Below are 18,224 nucleotides of genomic sequence, written 5' to 3' on the forward strand. Positions count from 1 at the left end.
TTTTTTTTCTTCTCTTCTTCAAATCAACATTTCATATTGTTAAACAAAAAATATAAATAAGAGTTATCAAACACGTTTATTATCTTTTATTTTTAAAAATAAAAAACAAAAATAGTCACCAAATATATTTTTATTTTTTAAAAATAAAAAAACAAAAATAAAATAATATTTTTATTCTTGTGTTTAAAAATTCAAAAACAAAAATTTTACCAAAAACAACCATTATATAAATTCGTTTTCTTAAGTAATTCGTTTTCTTAAGTAAAAAGACTAAAATATTTTACTTTTTGAGTAAAATTACCGATGATGCAGCCAGGGTGGCCACAGTAAAACTCTCTTGGTTTGGTACATGGGAATTATTGTAGTATTTGCTCAAAGCCAAAACGAAAATTAAAATTGATATTACAAGTCTTTATTTTAGCTCAAGACCTTTCTAACTATCTCTTTTGTTCACAATCTAAAAACTACTGAAATCTTTTATCTAAGTGCTTAGTTTACGATAAACTAACTGCCCATATCAGCTGGCACAAGTTAGTTAAATGTAGTAATAACGGATATTGACCAAAAATTTCAGAACTAATTGGCACTTTGAACAAACAACTGTTAGAGAATAGAATCCCACATGGAAAGTATGTGGGATCATCATACCATTTATAAGAGTATGAGTTACTCCACTTATCACCAATTGGTTTTTAGATGGAGCCTCATGATTCTTAACATGGTATCAGAGCCAAAGAAAACTCTAACGAGTATGTCCGATCCAAATCCAAAAACCGGTCCCAAAAAAGAGAGCCAAAAGAGCCCTTTGTGATTCGGGGATAGTGAGCCAAAAAGAGCCAAAAGAGCCAACGAGTCACTTGCGATCGAGCCGTCCAAGATTGGTGAGCAAAAATAGCCACCATCTTGAGGGGGGATGTTAGAGAATAGAATCCCACATGGAAAGTATGTGGGATCATCATACCATTTATAAGAGTATGAGTTACTCCACTCATCACCAATTGGTTTTGAGATGGAACCTCATACTTCTTACCATGCATCACTTTCCACATTCTAACAACAACTAATATTTTAGATGAACATACACCAAAAATTTCATCAGAACTAATTGGCACTACGAAACTTTTTTGTTTTTGATTTTGGAAATTAGGGAATGATTGAATCCTTTAATTTAACAAGTACTATTATTTTTGGCTCAGTATTGAGTTTTTATTATTAGCAAATTGAAGGTTTTTGCAGTTATTAACATCCTAATCTTACTTGACAGATTTTCCTCATAACTATAATAATAATTACATACGAAAACTTGCCTCAAAACAAGAACATATATATCACTAAACTCAGAACCAAAAACATGTCTTTCGTGTTCCATAACTCCTGTCCGATCTTCTCTACCACACCTTTTGGGTTAGCTTTAAAAACAACTCGCTTTTTCTTACCAAAAAAGTGTGAACTATTTGTGGCTTTCTTAGGTTCACGCTCTTTAAATCATCACGATCTTATTCTTCTATATAAATAATCACCACCCTAATCGATCAATCCATGCACGAACTCATAAGTAATATCAAAATCCAACCATGGTTTCAATTTCCCACTTTTTGTTATCTTTTTTGCCTTGTATTTCTCTCATTTTCTTCTCAGCTGCCCAAGCTTTACAAGAGCCCAGAGAAGGTGTTTCATCAGAATCTGTAGGAGCCATGTTAACACCAAAATCTTCTAAGTTCCAAACCTCAGACTCAGAGCCAGAGCCTCCTTTCTCCTCTGCAAATGTGGACAAGGATTCTATGGACTCTTTGAGAGTGGAAGCAAGGCCTTCTAGTATAGAAGGACATTTTAAGATGATGAAGATGAAAATGATTCCAGTTCCCATGGAAGTTTCATTTTCAGAACCTATGCATTTAGACAAGAATCCCATGGCTTCTTTGCCACAAGATAAAGCAGGAACTTTCACTAGTACAGACCCAAATGTTGAGAAGATGATGATGAAGAAGACTCCAGCTCCCATGGAAGTTTCAGTACTGCCAGAGCCTATACATTTAGACAAGGATCCCATGGCTACTTTACCACAAAATAAAGCAGGAACTTTCACTAGTACAAACCCGAATGTTGGTCAACCAAGCTCTATTTCTCGGAAGCTAAAGGTTTAGAAAATAAAAGATTAGGAAGGATCTTGAATAAGATGTATGCGTGTGTGACTAAAAAATCATATGGAGTTTGTGATGGAATCTATGCTACTTATCTTAATGATTATTATACGTGAATAAACTTGTTTTCTCGCGGTTATAAGTGTTATCTTTTGTAGCTTTAGATTTTGGAAATATAGTATTAGCTCATGCATACTCTGCTACAAAATATGCTAACTGTTTCTTATCAAACTCAGATTGATAATAGTAAAATCAAGATATATGTTAGAATTTTCTTCTTCTTATTCTCCAAAGCAAGGACTTGAATAATGCCATTGGCCGATGCTAAGTATAGGGACACGAAAATGCTTTTTTTTTTCAGTGGTGACAGGTCAATATTTAAACAATAACAAATGACAAAAAAAGTGTAACAACAACTGTACAAATCAGAAACTAAGATCAAGCAAAAGCTAAATTCTCATCATCAAAACCCCAACAGTAAAGTTAATTTCCAAATCATATTCACCATTATGATTCTTGGAGTGGAAGTGATCCAATTTTTACTAAATGGCCAATTTTTGGAATAAGCCATAATGTTGGCATATCAATAAATTTATTCCAAGAAATTTCCCAATCAAAAATAAAAACAAGGGAATTGAAATGAAGTTCTCTCACAATCATAAATAGTTTAGTTTTTTAATAGTTAATCCTAACAGTAGAGACGAATTTCACTTCAAATTATGTTCCACTTTTCCTCTAGCGACTGGCAAATCATTGTGGTACAACGTGCAGCGCTTAGCGGATAATTAGAAACTACAAACAAACAAAAAAATTACAACAAATAACAAGTTAAAAAGAGCAATGTTCAAAGATAAAATAAAAAACAATACAAATAAGAAAATGTGCTCAAAAAGTAGAAAGACTTTTACCAGCTATAAAATCATCGACATAGTCCGGCTCAATCTTTCCATGAGCCATTGCACCAACCTCATCCAAATGCATGCATAATAAGAGTCAAATAACATTTATTAGAAAATTCACACGAGAAAAATTATAACATTTTTGTACGTACCACAAAAACGATGTCTCTATCACTTTCAAAGTTATGGACATAATCTTTCATTTTTATCAACTTTTCCGAGCTAAAAGAGAATCCTTTCATTCAAACATATATATTAAGTCAGTTAATATAAATGTTATAATATGTAAATATATGATACAGAGTTGCTAAGGGCACCAGTGGTGTCCACACTACAAAGAGTTGACGTATCGCTATTGGTGCAATTCAATATCAGGTCCCACATATTTGAATTTAATAAATATTGTAGGATATCGTTAACCAATTATGAAGTATCACCTCGTGGGTTGTTGGGCACCATAAAGTGTCAAATATCAACATTCATTAAAGAAAAGCAAGAGTTAAAAGCTCACCGATTTTATGAGAATTGATAGGTAAATACTGAGTTACAGGATTTTTGATTACACGCAAAAGTTTTGCACGAGTTTTTTCATTCTTTATACTTAGCCTTTGTAATAGTTGCGCTGCAAAGTTTAGATGAAAATAATAGTGAACAAACAAACATACTAAAATAAGCCATGTTTTGAGATAACTATTGAGTGAGTACTTACATATAAGACTATAAAAACGTTTCGATGTTCTTGGCAAATGAGTTCGAGGTTTTACTTCAATTAAAACCCCTTTCTCAGTTCTTATGTACAATCCTTTTAACCTTCCAGCTTTGTTAAGTGGACTATCTAAGATGGCCAAAAGGGCCTGCACAATATCAAGTCAAATTCACTATAATAATAATTATAATAATCTTAATTAATTAGTATAATCAAGTCAAATTCACATTTTTGGTTAATTAAAAAAATGAAAGAAGAAGAGAAACCTGATGGACAATATCGGGTCGGTAATCACTTTCGTTTTTGCCATTGTTCCTTAAAAAGTTTGAGTGATTGTCAGAGTTTAAAAGCTGATAAGTCTGTTGTGAAAAGATAGAAAAACAAAAATATATTCAAGAGAATACATAAGAAAAAAGTATATGCACACAATGAAATTAAAGAAGAATACCAAGTACAATACATAATGGGAAGGTAGCTTTGTAGGTAAATATATATATATGCGAAAATTACTTTGGTAATATTTATAGTATTTTCGATACATGGATTAACTCTATTATGATTGTTTATAATGTAGTTACAAGTAAATTCTCACAATTTTTCAAAAAAATTTAGATGTCGAAATTAAGATTCATATGCGCACAACAAATTGTTTGAATCTTAATTTTAATATCCTAAATTATTTTGAATTTCTTAAAAAATTGTAAGAGGTCCCGTTATGTAAAAAAATTAGAGTTAACTTATTTATGTATCGAAAATACTAAAATATATATCTAGATAGTGATTAAAAATAATCAATATTATAGTGGTACCCTGTATATACCCACATTTAGTGACCACCACTTAATCACAACATTTTTTTTTAAATAAATGTCATAAGTTACAACAAAAATTTGATCGTGATTAAGAAATAGCATTTAGTCAAAACTTATTTTATGTAGAGATCAAATTTGTTGGGCTAACGAATTTTAGTGGTTAGCTAGTAATTTGGCAAATAAATAGGTATATAAATAATTAAACATGCCGGCCTAACATAATTTTTGGTTATATATATATATATATAGATAAGATGAATTAAATATAAAGTAGAGAGAGACCTTTCCAACTTTGCCAACTTCCAAAGAAGCTCTCTCAAGGACAAATATAACACCAGCTTGTGGTTTGGGCTTTGATTGTTGGGATTGCTGAGGTGGATTTGGAATTCCATATTCAATCTCAAATGAACCATCTTCTTCTTCTTCTTCTTTGTCATATCTCTCAGATTTCTTCATCTTATTACCCTTAATACTATAAGGTCGTACTATTGTAATATGTTAATAAAAAGAAAATAATAAAATTAGAGGAATATCTCTATAATAGTTTCTTAGAGAACAAGTCAAATATAAAATAAATAAATCAAATAAGTAAATATTTATTTGATGAGATTCTCACTACTGTAATTGCATAAAAAAACTAACAAACTAACAAATTAACAGACTCACCATAAAAAAGAAAAATTATATATCATCAAACTAAACAAACAAAAATCTCACAAATAATATCAATCAAAGGAATTGTTTACCTATTTCACTTTGCTCAAATCATCATGATAACTTCAAAAAAACCCTATAGTCGCTCTCCTAGGATGATTTTAAATATTTAAAATTAATTAATATTCGTAATCGTAACTAAGAATCAATATTGATGCAAACCTAAAACAAAAATTAACCTGTACAACAAATAATTAACTAAATTGGTATAATATATATATGAGGGTCTTTTAATGATTATTACCCATTAATGATTACTTTAATATTAACTAATGATTCATATTTATAGTTGTTAATTAATATTTCTGATTACATGACGGTCACATATTTATTAAAAAAAATCTTATTTAAGCATTATATATGAAAATTCAAAATTAATGTGAAAAAATATATATATTGCCATAATACAAAATTACTATATTGCCATAATTATTAGTAACATTAAAAAGTCTTATATATATTCAGACAAATTTTAAATAAATGTGGCATTTAGCAAATTCAATCATGAACATAAAATACTAAAATTTATAGTAAAAATCAAACCATTCAGTAATAATATTTTATATTACAGAGAATATCACATATTTCATAATACAATATTAATTAATGCAAAGTAATATGGTGAGAACATATTAATTGTTGGGTTCCGACCAAGTCTCATTCATGCCTATAAAATATTCCAATCAACCCATATTTTCATTTTCTTTCGTTATCATTTTATTTAATTTATCTCTAATTATTATTTTTTTTATTATAAATTTTCATAATATTTTCTCTGTCTAAATATATTTATTAACATTTTTATTCAAGATTTTTATAACAAGAAAATTAAAATTAGTGGTTATTAGTTAAACTCTTTTTGTTTTTTTGAAAACAACCAAAATAATTTTCTATTCTCATTTTTGAAAATAAAATACAAAGAATAATATCAAAGAGAAGCTTAGCAACCATGGAGAGAAATCATCATTAGAGGTAGGGTGCTTATCCGATCCGATCCAACATTTTTATCCCTAACTAATCCAATCCAATTAAATGTTGGATGTTAGAAATTATTATCCAATCCAATCCGATTTAGTCTAAAAATCCAATCCAATTGTAATTGGATTTGTAATTAGATTGGATCGCTTATTTTATATTTGAACCTAAATTTTAATATTAAAGAAGTTAACAAGTAAAAAAAAACATACAAAAAACTATACACTATGTAGTAATAATACTAAATTAAGTCTTTACAATTGCTACATTAAATCCATTAATTTTTTATTACTAATTTCTCAAAGCTAATAACTAAAGTGCTATAATAACATAACATGAAAAAATATAAGAAAATTAAATACATTTATAATTTTCATAATTGTATTTTCATAGTCTCATCCGATATTCGATCTAATCTAATTAATATTCAACTTTACAAATTCAATCTAATCCAATACAATTGTAATTGAATATCTAATTTTTTGTAATTGGATTGGTTTGGATTAATTCAAGGTAATCAAATTAGTTTGAATTGATTCGGATAATTGGATTGGTTTGGATCCTGAACACTCTTAATTAGATGAACCAATTTACATTCCCATCCAGATTTATTTGGTGTTTTCAAGTGGGACACAATTGATTGATCTTATCTAAAGATTATTAGTGGTCCAAACATTAACGTTTCTTTACGTAGTAATAAATAATAGTCCATAATTTTGGGCACACAATTGAAGAGTACAAATAATTATGCAATTCAATGAACGATATTAAGATGAAAAGAAAAAGAAAGAGAACGATCATCACATATATATAGGGGTATTGAAGACTGCCTTTGCGGAATCAATTGGAAATATATATGTAATGTTCATATTAATTAAATGAATGTAATGTTTGATATAAGAAAGATAATGATGAATCAAAAATAAAAACTCTATATCAACCCAACCAAGAACAAAGGACCCAAAATAACTCAAACGTTAGGATGAAATCCTTGAAATCTTAAATTTCTACAGAAACACAAAATCAAAGTGCAAAGAGAAGAACCCAATCTAATAAACTAACAAAGTAAATAAAGAGAACATACCACTAAAGAGGGATGAGAGGGATATATATATATATATATATGACAGATCCTGCGTGGTAGTTGTGGAGCTTTAGAGAGGAGAGGGTGAAAGAGAAGTGACGAGGAAAGCAATAGAGATGGAGGAGAACAATGAGAGTTAGGGTTATTAGGCTTTGATTATTATTGTTATATATTTTTTATATATATAAATTTCAACAAAAGTATATAAATATTAAATTATAATAAAACTTTTCTATTTATGAGTTTATTTGGTCTTTTTACTATGTCGTGTCTTTGGGCTCATCTATTCGTGCTTTCATGTCGTGTCACTAGACTCCGGACTTGTTCATATTTAGACAATTTATTACCGGAGAGAGGCAGATCTATGGTTGCTGTGAGACTCCCGAGAGAGACGGTGGCCTACGCAATGTGCCGCCGAGGGAGAACGTGGATTTTAGAAAACAAATGTTAATTAGAGTTCTTTTTAATTAGGTTATGAGATTATAATTTTTTTAGATATTTATAGAGTCAATAATGCAAACATTTTTTTAAGGACAATAATGGAAACAATTTAGCTAATTTAATAATAATAAATTCAATTAAATTGACCAAATATAATTATTAAATATCTTTTCCTTTTCATATTTTTAAGGAATGTTAGTTTTCATTTTACCTAATACTACTAGAGGACAACGGAAAAAAAATTAATGTATATAAAAATTTATAGTAGCCATAATAAATATATTAGACATTGATATCTTTCTTCAACACTTTATTCACTTTTCCACCTTTAGAGAAACAAATCAAATGATAATTCAGTTTTATAGGTTACGGACCATAAAAGTCTCTACTTAGTTTGAATTTTAAATAATAAAGTAAAAATATATACGTAATTTTTTATATTCAAATAGAAAGATATTATATGCTGAAAAAAGAAGATTTTTCTAATTTTTTAATTATAACTTTTATTTTGTAGTTAAATTTGAGAAAAAACTTACGATTTTATCTAACTTATTATTATATTGGTGATTTTTTTTATTTTCATTTTCTTTATTTGTAACAAATACAAATTTAAAAAGTGTGAAAAGAAATTTTAAACTCTCAAAATTTAGTGATATTTATTATTATTATTATTATTATTATTATTATTATTATCTCTTAGCTAAATACACATAATCTCAAATACTTAAAAAAAAATCAAAAGATTTTACTTTAAATTTAAATATTTGATCATGGTCCTATTCCTATTTGGATTATAAGTACTGAAAGTTAACTCTAAATATAAAAGTTGTCATCATATCTCACAAGTTTTCCAAAACTACGTACTCTTCTTCTTCTTTACACAAGTGTTGAAATTCAATTGATTTGGAAGAGAGTAAAGATGTCATCCAATAGTTCTATTGTTTCCAATAGTGTTCCTCAATCCACTGATTCTCAACAAACTACTCCCCCTGATCCACAGGTTAATTCTACTCGTAATCTACAGGCTAGTAATTATATTATTATTATTATTCTTTTTCTTATTTTTTATTTTTTTATTTGTGTTAATTGTTTATTGCTTTTTATTCTACACAGAATGCGGAAGAGGAAACCAATATCAGCAACAATGTTATTTTCCACAAGAATAAGATCTTTGTTGGAGGTCTTCCCCACCAAATTGAGGAAATAGAACTAAAATCATATTTTAGCACATATGGTAAAGTGATGCACACCAAAATTATGCGTGATGTATCAAGCGGAAGAGGCAGAGGTTTCGGATTCATTACCTTTCAACAGGAAGAAGTTGTGGAAAATGTATTAAAAACCACATTTCATAAACTCAAGAACAAGCGTGTGGAGGTTAAAAGGGCCGCTGTGGAACAAATACGTGTTACACAACCCAAAATCTATAGCAACAACAACTACTCCACATTCAACAGCGACAGCAGCAGCAGCAACAACTATTACAACACATTCAACAACAACAACATCATGTACTGCTATGACTATAAGCATTCCATCTATAATCTACACCCAATTATGCCTATAGACCCCACTCCTTTCATGTACCCCAATAACTTATTCTCATATCCTCAGCCCCCGTACTACCTGATTTACCCAATCCACCTTCATACGTACATGATGAACATGGACAAAAAGTTTTTTTATCAAGGCCACAATTAGATTAATTTTTTTTATTTAATTAGGATTTTAGTAATCTATGCTAGTTGTGTATTTATATGTACTAAAATCCAAATTAGTTTACTATAATATTTAGGATAAAAGTGAGAGAAACCTTTCCAATTTTTTTGCCAACTTCTAAAGAAGGTTCTCTCAAGGATAAATATAACACCAGGTTGTGGTTTAAGCATTGATTGTTGAGATTGTTGAGGTGGAATTCTATCATCTTCTTATTCTTATCATATCCTTGATAGCATAAGTTTGTACCATTGTAATTCTTCTCTGTTAATTTTTTTATATAAAAACTTAATACATTACATATAACAATGCAAAATCTATAGTTTTCTCTGTTGAAGCAAAATCTATATGTTTTTGTTTGGCCTCTTTTAATAGTTTCTTAGTCAACAATCCAGTTATAAACTAAATAAATAAAATTGGTAACTACCTAAACATTATTATCAATCGATTTAATTTATGATATTTACCTAATTAGAAAATAAATTAATTTCCTAATCTCATTATTCGAATCTAATAAAGAAAAAGCACCGTAAAAAAACTACAAATTACGTTCACCTTTTTTTTTTTACTTTGCAAAGAAAAAGCTCTGTAGTCTCTTCTAAACCCTAATGAATATTAAGAGAAAAAAGACTAGTTCTTGAAATTAATAACAATATGAGAAGAATATATAATTTCGAAGATAAATGACAACATAATTAAAGTACAGACCCAAATGTTGAGAAGATGATGATGAAGAAGACTCCAGCTCCCATGGAAGTTTCAGTACTGCCAGAGCCTATACATTTAGAGAAGGATCCCATGGCTACTTTGCCACAATATAAAGCAGGAACTTTCAATAATATAAACCCAAATGTTGGTCAACCAAGCTCTACTCGGAAGCTAAAGGTTTAGAAATAAAAGATGAGGAAGGATCTTGAATAAGATGTGACTAAAAAATCATATGGAGTTTATCTTAATGTTTATTATACGTGAATAAACTTGTTTTCTCGCGGTTATAAATGTTATCTTTTGTAGCTTTAGATTTTGGAAATATAGTATTAGCTCATGTTTCTTACCAAACTCATCACAAACTCAGATTGATAATGGTAAAATCAAGATATATGTTAGAATTTTCTTCTTATTCTCCAAAGCAAGGACTTGAATAATGCCATTGGCCGATGCTAAGTATAGTGACACGAAATATTTAAACAATCACATATGACAAAAAAAGTGTAACTGTAAGCTAAATTCGCATCATCAAAATTCCAACAGTAAAGTTAATTTCCAAATCATACTCATCTGCAGGTGACAGCATTACCATTATGATTCTTGGAATGAAAGTGATCCAATTTTTACTAAATAGCCTATTTTTGGGATTAGCCATAATGTTGGCATATCAATAAATTTATTCCAAGAAATTTCCCAATCAAAAATAAAAAGGAGGGAATAGAAATGAAATTCTCTCACAATCATAAATAATTTAGTTTTTTTAATAGCTAATCCTAACAGTAGAGACGAATTTCACTTCAAATTATGTTCACTTTTCCTCTAGCGAATGGCAAATCGTTGTTGTACAACGTGCAGCGCTCAGCGGATAATTAGAAACTACAAATAAACAAAAATAATTACAACAAATAACAAGTTAAAAAGAGCAATGTTCAAAGATGAAAAAAAAACAACAATATTTACCAGCTATAAAATCATCGACATAGTCCGGCTCAATCTTTCCATGAGCCATTGCACCAACCTGATCCAAATGCATGCATAATATGAGTCACATAACATTTATTAGAAAATTTACACTAGAAAAGTTATAATACATTTTGTACGTACCACAAAAACGATGTCTCTATCATTTTCAAAGTTATGGACATAATCTTTCATTTTTATCAACTTTTCCGAACTAAAAGAGAACCCTTTCATTCAAACATATATATTAATTAGTTAATAAATGTTATAGACTGTAAATATATATGATAACACCTATTAAAGAAAAGCAAGAGTTGAAAGCTCACCGATTTTATGAGAATTAATAGGTAAATACTGAGTCACAGGATTTTTGATTACACGCAGAAGTTTTGCATGAGTTTTTTCATTCTTTATACTTAGCCTTTGTAACAGTTGCGCTGCAAAGTTTAGATGGAAAATAATAGTGAACGAACAAACAAACAAACAAACTAAAATAATCTATGTTTTGTGATAAATATTGAGTGAGTACTTACACATGAGCCCATAAAAACGTTTGGATGTTCTTGGCAAATGAGTTCGAGGTTTCACTTCAATTAAAACCCCTTTCTCAGTTCTCACATATAATCCTTTTAACCTTCCAGCTTTGTTAAGTGGACTATCTAAGATGGCCAAAAGGGCCTCCACATTTTGACAATTATAATAATGTTAATTAATTAGTATAATCAAGTCAAATTCACAATTTTGATTAATTAAAAAAAATGAAAGAAGAAGAGAAACCTGATGGACAATATCGGGTCGGTAATCACTTTCATTTTTTCCATTGTTTCTTAAAAAGTTTAAGTGATTGTCAGAGTTTAAAAGCTGATAAGTCTGATAGAGAAAAAATATATATATTAAAGAGAATATATACAAGAAAAAGGTATATGCACACACTGAAATTAAAGAAGAACACCAAGTACAATATATAGTGGGAAGGTTTGTAGCTAAATATTTATATGAAAATTTATTGGGTAGTATTTATAGTATTGTTGGTACATGAATTAACTCTATTTTTATATGACTATGTATACTGTAGTAGTTAGTAGTTCTCAAAAATTTTCAGGAAATTTCAAATGCCGAAATCAGGATTCTATGTATGTATAAATATTAAAACAAGTACACGCACAATAAATTATTTGAATATTGAATTTGACATCCTAAATTATTCTGAATTTCCTAAAAATTTATAAGAGGTCTCGTCATATAAAAAAAATCAGAGTTACAACTTATTTATATGTCGAAAATACTAAAAAAACATATAGTTAGTGATTAAAAATAAATAATACTATAGTGGTACCCTATATATACCCACATGTAATCTATCATTTAGTGACCACCTTTTAATCACAACATAATTTTTTTTAACTAAATGTCATAAGTTACAACATAAAATTGGTTGTGATTAAGAAATAACATTTAGTCAAAACTTATTTTATGTAGAGATAAAATTTGTTGGGGTAAGGAATTTTAGTGGTTAGTCATAATTTGGCAAATAAATAGGTATATAAATAAACATGCCTAACATATTATTTGGTCATATATATAGATAAGATGAATTAAATAAAAGTAGAGAGACCTTTCCAACTTTGCCAACTTCCAAAGAAGCTCTCTCAAGGACAAATATAACACCTGTTTGTGGTTTGGGCTTTGATTGTTGAGATTGTGGAGGTGGAATTGGAATTCCATATTCAATCTCAAATGAACCATCGGCTTCTTCTTCCTTGTCATATCTCTCAGATTTCTTCATCTTATAACCTTTAATAGCATAAGGTCGTACCATTGTAATTCTTCTGTTAAAAAAAATTATAAAATTAGAAAAATAAATCTATAAATAACAGTTCCACATAAGAATGTAAACTAGTTGATAGTTTCTTAGTGAACAAGTCAAATATAAAATAAATAAATCAAATAAGTAAATATTTATTTGATGAGATGGTCACTGTAATCACATAAAAAACTAACAAATTAACAGATTATATATCATCAAACTAAACAAAAAAAATCTCACAAATAAAAAGCCAAATCAAGCAAAGAATTATTTACCTATTTCACTTTGCTCAAATCATCATAATAACTTAAAAAAACTCTAGTCGCTCCTAGGATGATTTTAAATATTTAAAATTAATATTCATAATCGTAACTAAAAATCAAAATTGGCCAGCACTATCATGATATACCAAGAATCCCAAAAGTTGCTTTATTTTATGCTTTAGATTTTTTCTCCATATAAATATTTACTACTACAAAATTGGGCTTTTCTGACAATTTCTAACTGTCCCTATTGAGCCTTTGCCTATGCCGGCATAGAGTTAGGCTTTGCCAATAGTTTATAACTGTCCATATTGCTCTCTACGCCGACAATTAATGACTGTCGCTAAAAATCATGAAAGAAATTAAAAAAAAACTTTGAATACCCCGCACCATTAAGAACAAGCACCAAACACAACAAGAACATGTCAAAATAAACCAAATCCAAAATACATTACAACAAAATTAAATCTGAATTCGCCCAAAACACAAAAATAAAGTGAGAGAACAGCAAAGTTAGATTGAAACAAGATAAAGATGAACAATCAATACAAATCTGTTTATGTATTAAGAAAAATACATGCCTATATCAAAAGAAATACAACTCCAAATGGGCTTAGAACAAATCCCAATTAAACCAAGATCACCACACCAAGATCTGAAATACTACAGCTATAGGTTACACTCGAAACGTCTCATGCTAAAAGCTCTCTCAAAAGAAGAACTTATTAATTAATGTAAAAGCCAAACAAATTAGACAACAATGGAGATGGTAGCTAGAAAAAAGAAACAAGTGCATCAAACAAACTGATGTAACTTGTTTGTATCTCTACACTTGAAGAGATCTTGATCATCATATCTCAACCATCACACTACTACTAGTATAAGCATCAGCGCAAAGCACATTTCATTTAATTTTAGTAACTAAAATTAAGGGAAATAAAACCACACATAAGAACAAACCCCAATGAAATAAACTATATATATTTCAAATGATCAAAAGCTTAATAATCAAGTAGAAAAAGATAAACTAGCTTAATAAGCAAGTAGTAAAAGATAAACTAGTTTTATCATTCACAAACATTGATGTTAGCCTCTAATATTTCTTATACGATCATTTGAATTTCACAAAACATAAACACAAATAATACCATACTACCCCACTCAATAAATCAATAAATGAATTATTTAAATTCAACAACACAACAGTTACAAAACTCATACAGACATTTCATCGAATACTGTACATGCATATCTTAAAACTTAAAATATTAATCAAAACTAAAAAACACCATCAGCATACACAAATAAATTATTAACTCCCAAGCACTACATGGGAATCGAACGAAGAATTTTATCCATGCTATTTCAAAATATAGTAAACCCAATTCCATACAAATCAAACCCCTTAACAAAAAAATCTCCCAAACCACTTTACAAACCCAATCACAGTCATAAACACAATAGCCAAAAAGCCTGTACGATTCTCAGACCAAATCAAACAACCAAACATTATTAAATTCATTTTCACTTTAAATTAAACTTACCTGAAATGATACCTCACAAATCAAGCTCTTCGAAATGGACACTTCCGCTATTTGGACGTTCAGACCACCACAATTTGAATCTACTGCAGAGATCAATGACAACTGAGCCAATCAATGAGGTCAGGGAAGAAAGTTGAGAAGACACAATCTCTCAAGGCCTTCACTGCGTATAGCCTCAGCACATATAGATCATAATTTTACAGTTCAAAATATACATTGCAAAAATGGATTGAATGTACCTAGTCGCCGTTTATGGAGCTGTCTGCGGGAGGAGGGACGTCGGAGCTAGTTCGGGCGAGAGAGAGAGAGAGAGATAGATAGAGAGAGAGAGAGAGAGAGAGAGAGAGAGAGTCATCGGCGTGTGAGTGAAACGAGAGAATATGATGGGAATGGATATTTTAAGTTTAGGGAAAAATAGGGATTGTAGTTTGGGCTTCGGCCCACCACTTGGTAGTTAAATACCAAATAGCGATAGCTTATTATAGTCACTAATTGGCTATTAAATTAAATGCCTTCTCTCTCTGGTCCCTTAGATTTATTCCATTTTCTCAGACGAGCTCAAATGTCTGCAATGGCGGCTTGCACTGTGAATGTGCTCAGGTGACTGGCTCCAGCGACTCTGCTTCATCGACGTGCTGCGTGGTGCTCAGGTGAGTTGCTCCGACTTGTTCATAACTTATTGTCCTTATAGTTTTTGTGTGATTTTGATGTTGATTTATCGATTGATCATGGGGCAAATTAGGGAAAATCATCGATTGATTGATGATTTGATATCGATTGAATAAAATGTTTTTTTTTTAGATTTTATTCAAGATTCTTGTCTTCATGCTATAGATATATGAAGTTATATAAATGCTATAGAACATAATATATGAAGAATGAAGTTATATATACATATATATTATGATTCTTCATTTTGCAAACAAGATCTTGAGTAAAGTTTCCTGATGGTCTATCTATCTATGGCCATATAATGACGCAGTGGTGGTTTTGTAAAGGCATAGCACAAGCTAGCTGCTGCAATAGCTTATGCTTTATGATTTTTTATCATAATGTTAAGATCTAATTGTTTCCATAATTGTGTGTGCCTTCTTGTTAATGGATAGCTTTGGAAGAAGGCTATGCTCATCTATTTGAAGAGAAGTGCATATGAGAAGTATATAGAATATTACTACCTCCTTATATAAGTTTCAGGGTGACTCTTCAATTTGTATTGTGTAGTTATTGAACATATTTCCTTTAGTCTTTTTGACAGTTAATTTCTTACCAAAGTCGCTGTTTCCTTGCTGCTTCATGACCATTTTTTTCCAATTTAACAATTGTTTTTTTCAATACCATTATATAATTGGGTATTCATGTAAGTTAGGATCTAGGATCTGCTGCATATTTGGCTTTGGATGATTAGTGTTCTGTCTTAAACTGAGACGTCTATCATTGTTGTTCTGTTCACTTTTTTTTTTATCTTTATTTAGTCAAGAAAGACAGTAAGACTTGTTCAATATTTTGAAGTCACATAAAGTTCACAAATTGCTTATGTAGCTTTCTTGTTATTGCTGTTATTGAATTTTGTTTATTTGTCTATTTGATGTAGTCCTTTTACTTTTAATATTTTTAAATTTTAATAATGAATTCTCATTATGTCTCATAATTGACTGGACTGTTGACATCAGTTTTCTTAAATTTTTTGAACAAATTGGTACGTAGTAGGTTGTAGAGCTGCTATGATTATTTCCAGAAACATATTGTTGGGGTTAGAGCAAATGATACCAAGCTATGTTTTGTGATTACTCTGTTTAGTCAAAATGAGCTTAAACTTTGAATATATATATAGGTTTATTTTAAATTTAATATTGAGTATTGAATTTCAAGTACCCCAGTGACCTTTGTGCCTTGACTAAAATGCATGAGCATAACCGTATATTTATAAATAAATAAAAAATTGTCATTTTCTTGAACGACATCAGCGTTATCATGGTCTCTTCTCTGTAACAACCTCAGCTAGCCTTGCAAAGAGAGGCCTTACTGTCTTTTTAATAGGTGGCATTCGTATCTGGTTTTGAATTCTGAAGTGGTTTAAATGAGTAGATAGACCTTAGACAAAACTTACCAACTTTTAGCCATTTCTGTAGTTTATTAAAATTTGAGGCTTTCTGTATTTCCTTGTATATTTTGCATCTTTTATGGCTATGTTCTTATGCTGAGCACTAAGAGAAGTCGATGTAACTTATGCTAACCATTTACTAGCTCTGTCACTAAACATTTACTAGCCCTTACACTTTTTTTTAGTTGTTACACTTGGGGTTCGAACCCCAACCCAACACACACACACCCTTGCAAAAATTAATCGTGAAAAACTTAGAAACAAACATACGAGGATAAGGTTTAGTTCACTTAAACTATGTTGTTCAAACTTGCAGAAAGTCTTGATCCCAGTTTTGCAAGAGACAGGTAGGTTACACAAGGCAATCTCATCTGATGTTGGATGATTTCATTAAGGTACTTTCCTTTTTACTGTATAATCTTAATCTGTCATTGGTGAGAGAAAAATTCTTGGGTATAATTGAGGTCAGGATTGTGACCTATGAGTTTTTGTAAACAATTTTGTAATATTTCTATTTATAGTGAAAGATATGCAGCAGCTCGTCGTGAATGTAGTCATAATTTGGTGAACCATGTGAATTGTATGTCTTTTTATTCCTCATATATTTTGCTTTCACTAATCTATTTACAAGAAAACTAAGTTGCTAATTTCTTAACATAAATTATTGTGCACAGAAAAGTGGTTCAAATCCACATTTTATATTTAAGGATACAGCAATGCTTTTAGTTAGATGGAAGATTTTGAGTGACATTTTTCTAATACGAAATGAAAACAAGCTGTTTTTGTAGGTTTGTTGTCGCATTTGCTGTGTACTGTTAAATACTGCATTATTTTTTTGTTGTTTCTATCAATTTTTATGGTCCATATATTGTTCCATAAAAGTTTTTGTTCATTTTTTGATTTAAGATGTTATAAAAAAAGTTTAATATTTTGATTTATTGTGTCTCGCTGAGCTATAAGTAAACTTAGTTGTTTTTTAAAAAAAAATTTATGATATGATTCTTCCTCAAATTGAAGTCAACTAATTAGTTGATCTTGGTATGGGACAAACACCGTTGTCATAATTTGCAACTTGTTTTCAACAATATACATTTAAGTTTATTTTTATGCAAACATAGTAAACACAAATATTCATTTTAGTTTATTTAGACTAAACACTTTTGTTTATACTATGCCGTTTAGTAAATTACTTAAAGATACAAATGACCGACATTTTTTTTATTATTGTTTTGTGCAAATTGGCCAATTCTTTTGTAAGGTTGTTTTGTAGAAATGAATTATTCCAAATTGCGTTGACAAAAGTAGTTAAAGCTATTATTTTGATTTCAAAAAAGTCTAGCGTTTGTATTATAT

The 18,224-nt window shown here is 29.7% G+C and overlaps 3 protein-coding genes and 1 long non-coding RNA gene across 8 annotated transcripts in view; 2 read left to right on the top strand and 2 right to left on the bottom strand.

Moving 5' to 3' along the window:
* Positions 1-2,619: 2,619 nt before the first annotated feature.
* LOC133791293 (uncharacterized) lies at positions 2,620-5,520 on the bottom strand. Its single transcript, XM_062229221.1, has 8 exons — positions 5,517-5,520; positions 4,841-5,043; positions 4,013-4,105; positions 3,750-3,894; positions 3,552-3,662; positions 3,193-3,275; positions 3,050-3,107; positions 2,620-2,933 (listed from the first exon to the last, which is right to left on the bottom strand). The coding sequence occupies exons 1-8, from the start codon at positions 5,518-5,520 to the stop codon at positions 2,854-2,856; spliced, it is 777 nt and encodes a 258-aa protein (XP_062085205.1). The 3' UTR covers positions 2,620-2,853.
* Positions 5,521-8,691: 3,171 nt separating this feature from the next.
* On the top strand, positions 8,692-9,473 carry LOC133791294 (uncharacterized). The gene is made up of 2 exons (XM_062229222.1): positions 8,692-8,772; positions 8,886-9,473. The coding sequence occupies exons 1-2, from the start codon at positions 8,692-8,694 to the stop codon at positions 9,471-9,473; spliced, it is 669 nt and encodes a 222-aa protein (XP_062085206.1).
* A 1,213-nt stretch (positions 9,474-10,686) lies between these two features.
* LOC133790527 (ribosomal RNA small subunit methyltransferase NEP1-like) overlaps positions 10,687-18,224 on the bottom strand; it is an 82,064-nt gene continuing 74,526 nt past the window's right edge. Inside the window, exons 2-9 of one of the 4 annotated variants that reach the window (XM_062228191.1) lie at positions 14,771-14,853; positions 12,772-12,985; positions 11,934-12,026; positions 11,690-11,834; positions 11,483-11,593; positions 11,301-11,383; positions 11,157-11,214; positions 10,687-11,072 (exon numbers count right to left, since the gene is read on the bottom strand). In XM_062228191.1, coding sequence (XP_062084175.1) covers positions 11,005-11,072; positions 11,157-11,214; positions 11,301-11,383; positions 11,483-11,593; positions 11,690-11,834; positions 11,934-12,026; positions 12,772-12,975 — 762 coding nt within the window. In that variant the 5' untranslated portion in view covers positions 12,976-12,985; positions 14,771-14,853 and the 3' untranslated portion in view covers positions 10,687-11,004. Of the gene's footprint in view, positions 11,073-11,156; positions 11,215-11,300; positions 11,384-11,482; positions 11,594-11,689; positions 11,835-11,933; positions 12,027-12,771; positions 12,986-14,770; positions 14,873-18,224 lie in introns of those variants that run through there. The other 3 variants (XM_062228190.1, XM_062228193.1, XM_062228192.1) reach the window with 3 other exon arrangements.
* Positions 15,238-17,473, top strand: LOC133790530 (uncharacterized). Of its 2 annotated transcripts, none has more exons than XR_009874028.1 (2): positions 15,238-15,420; positions 17,188-17,473. It is a non-coding gene; the product is annotated as an uncharacterized LOC133790530 (long non-coding RNA). The 2 variants fall into 2 exon arrangements; XR_009874029.1 differs by lacking the exon at positions 17,188-17,473 and adding an exon at positions 15,877-15,957.

The sequence above is a fragment of the Humulus lupulus genome, chromosome 7, assembly GCF_963169125.1.
Source record: "Humulus lupulus chromosome 7, drHumLupu1.1, whole genome shotgun sequence".
NCBI classification, from domain to species: domain Eukaryota; kingdom Viridiplantae; phylum Streptophyta; class Magnoliopsida; order Rosales; family Cannabaceae; genus Humulus; species Humulus lupulus.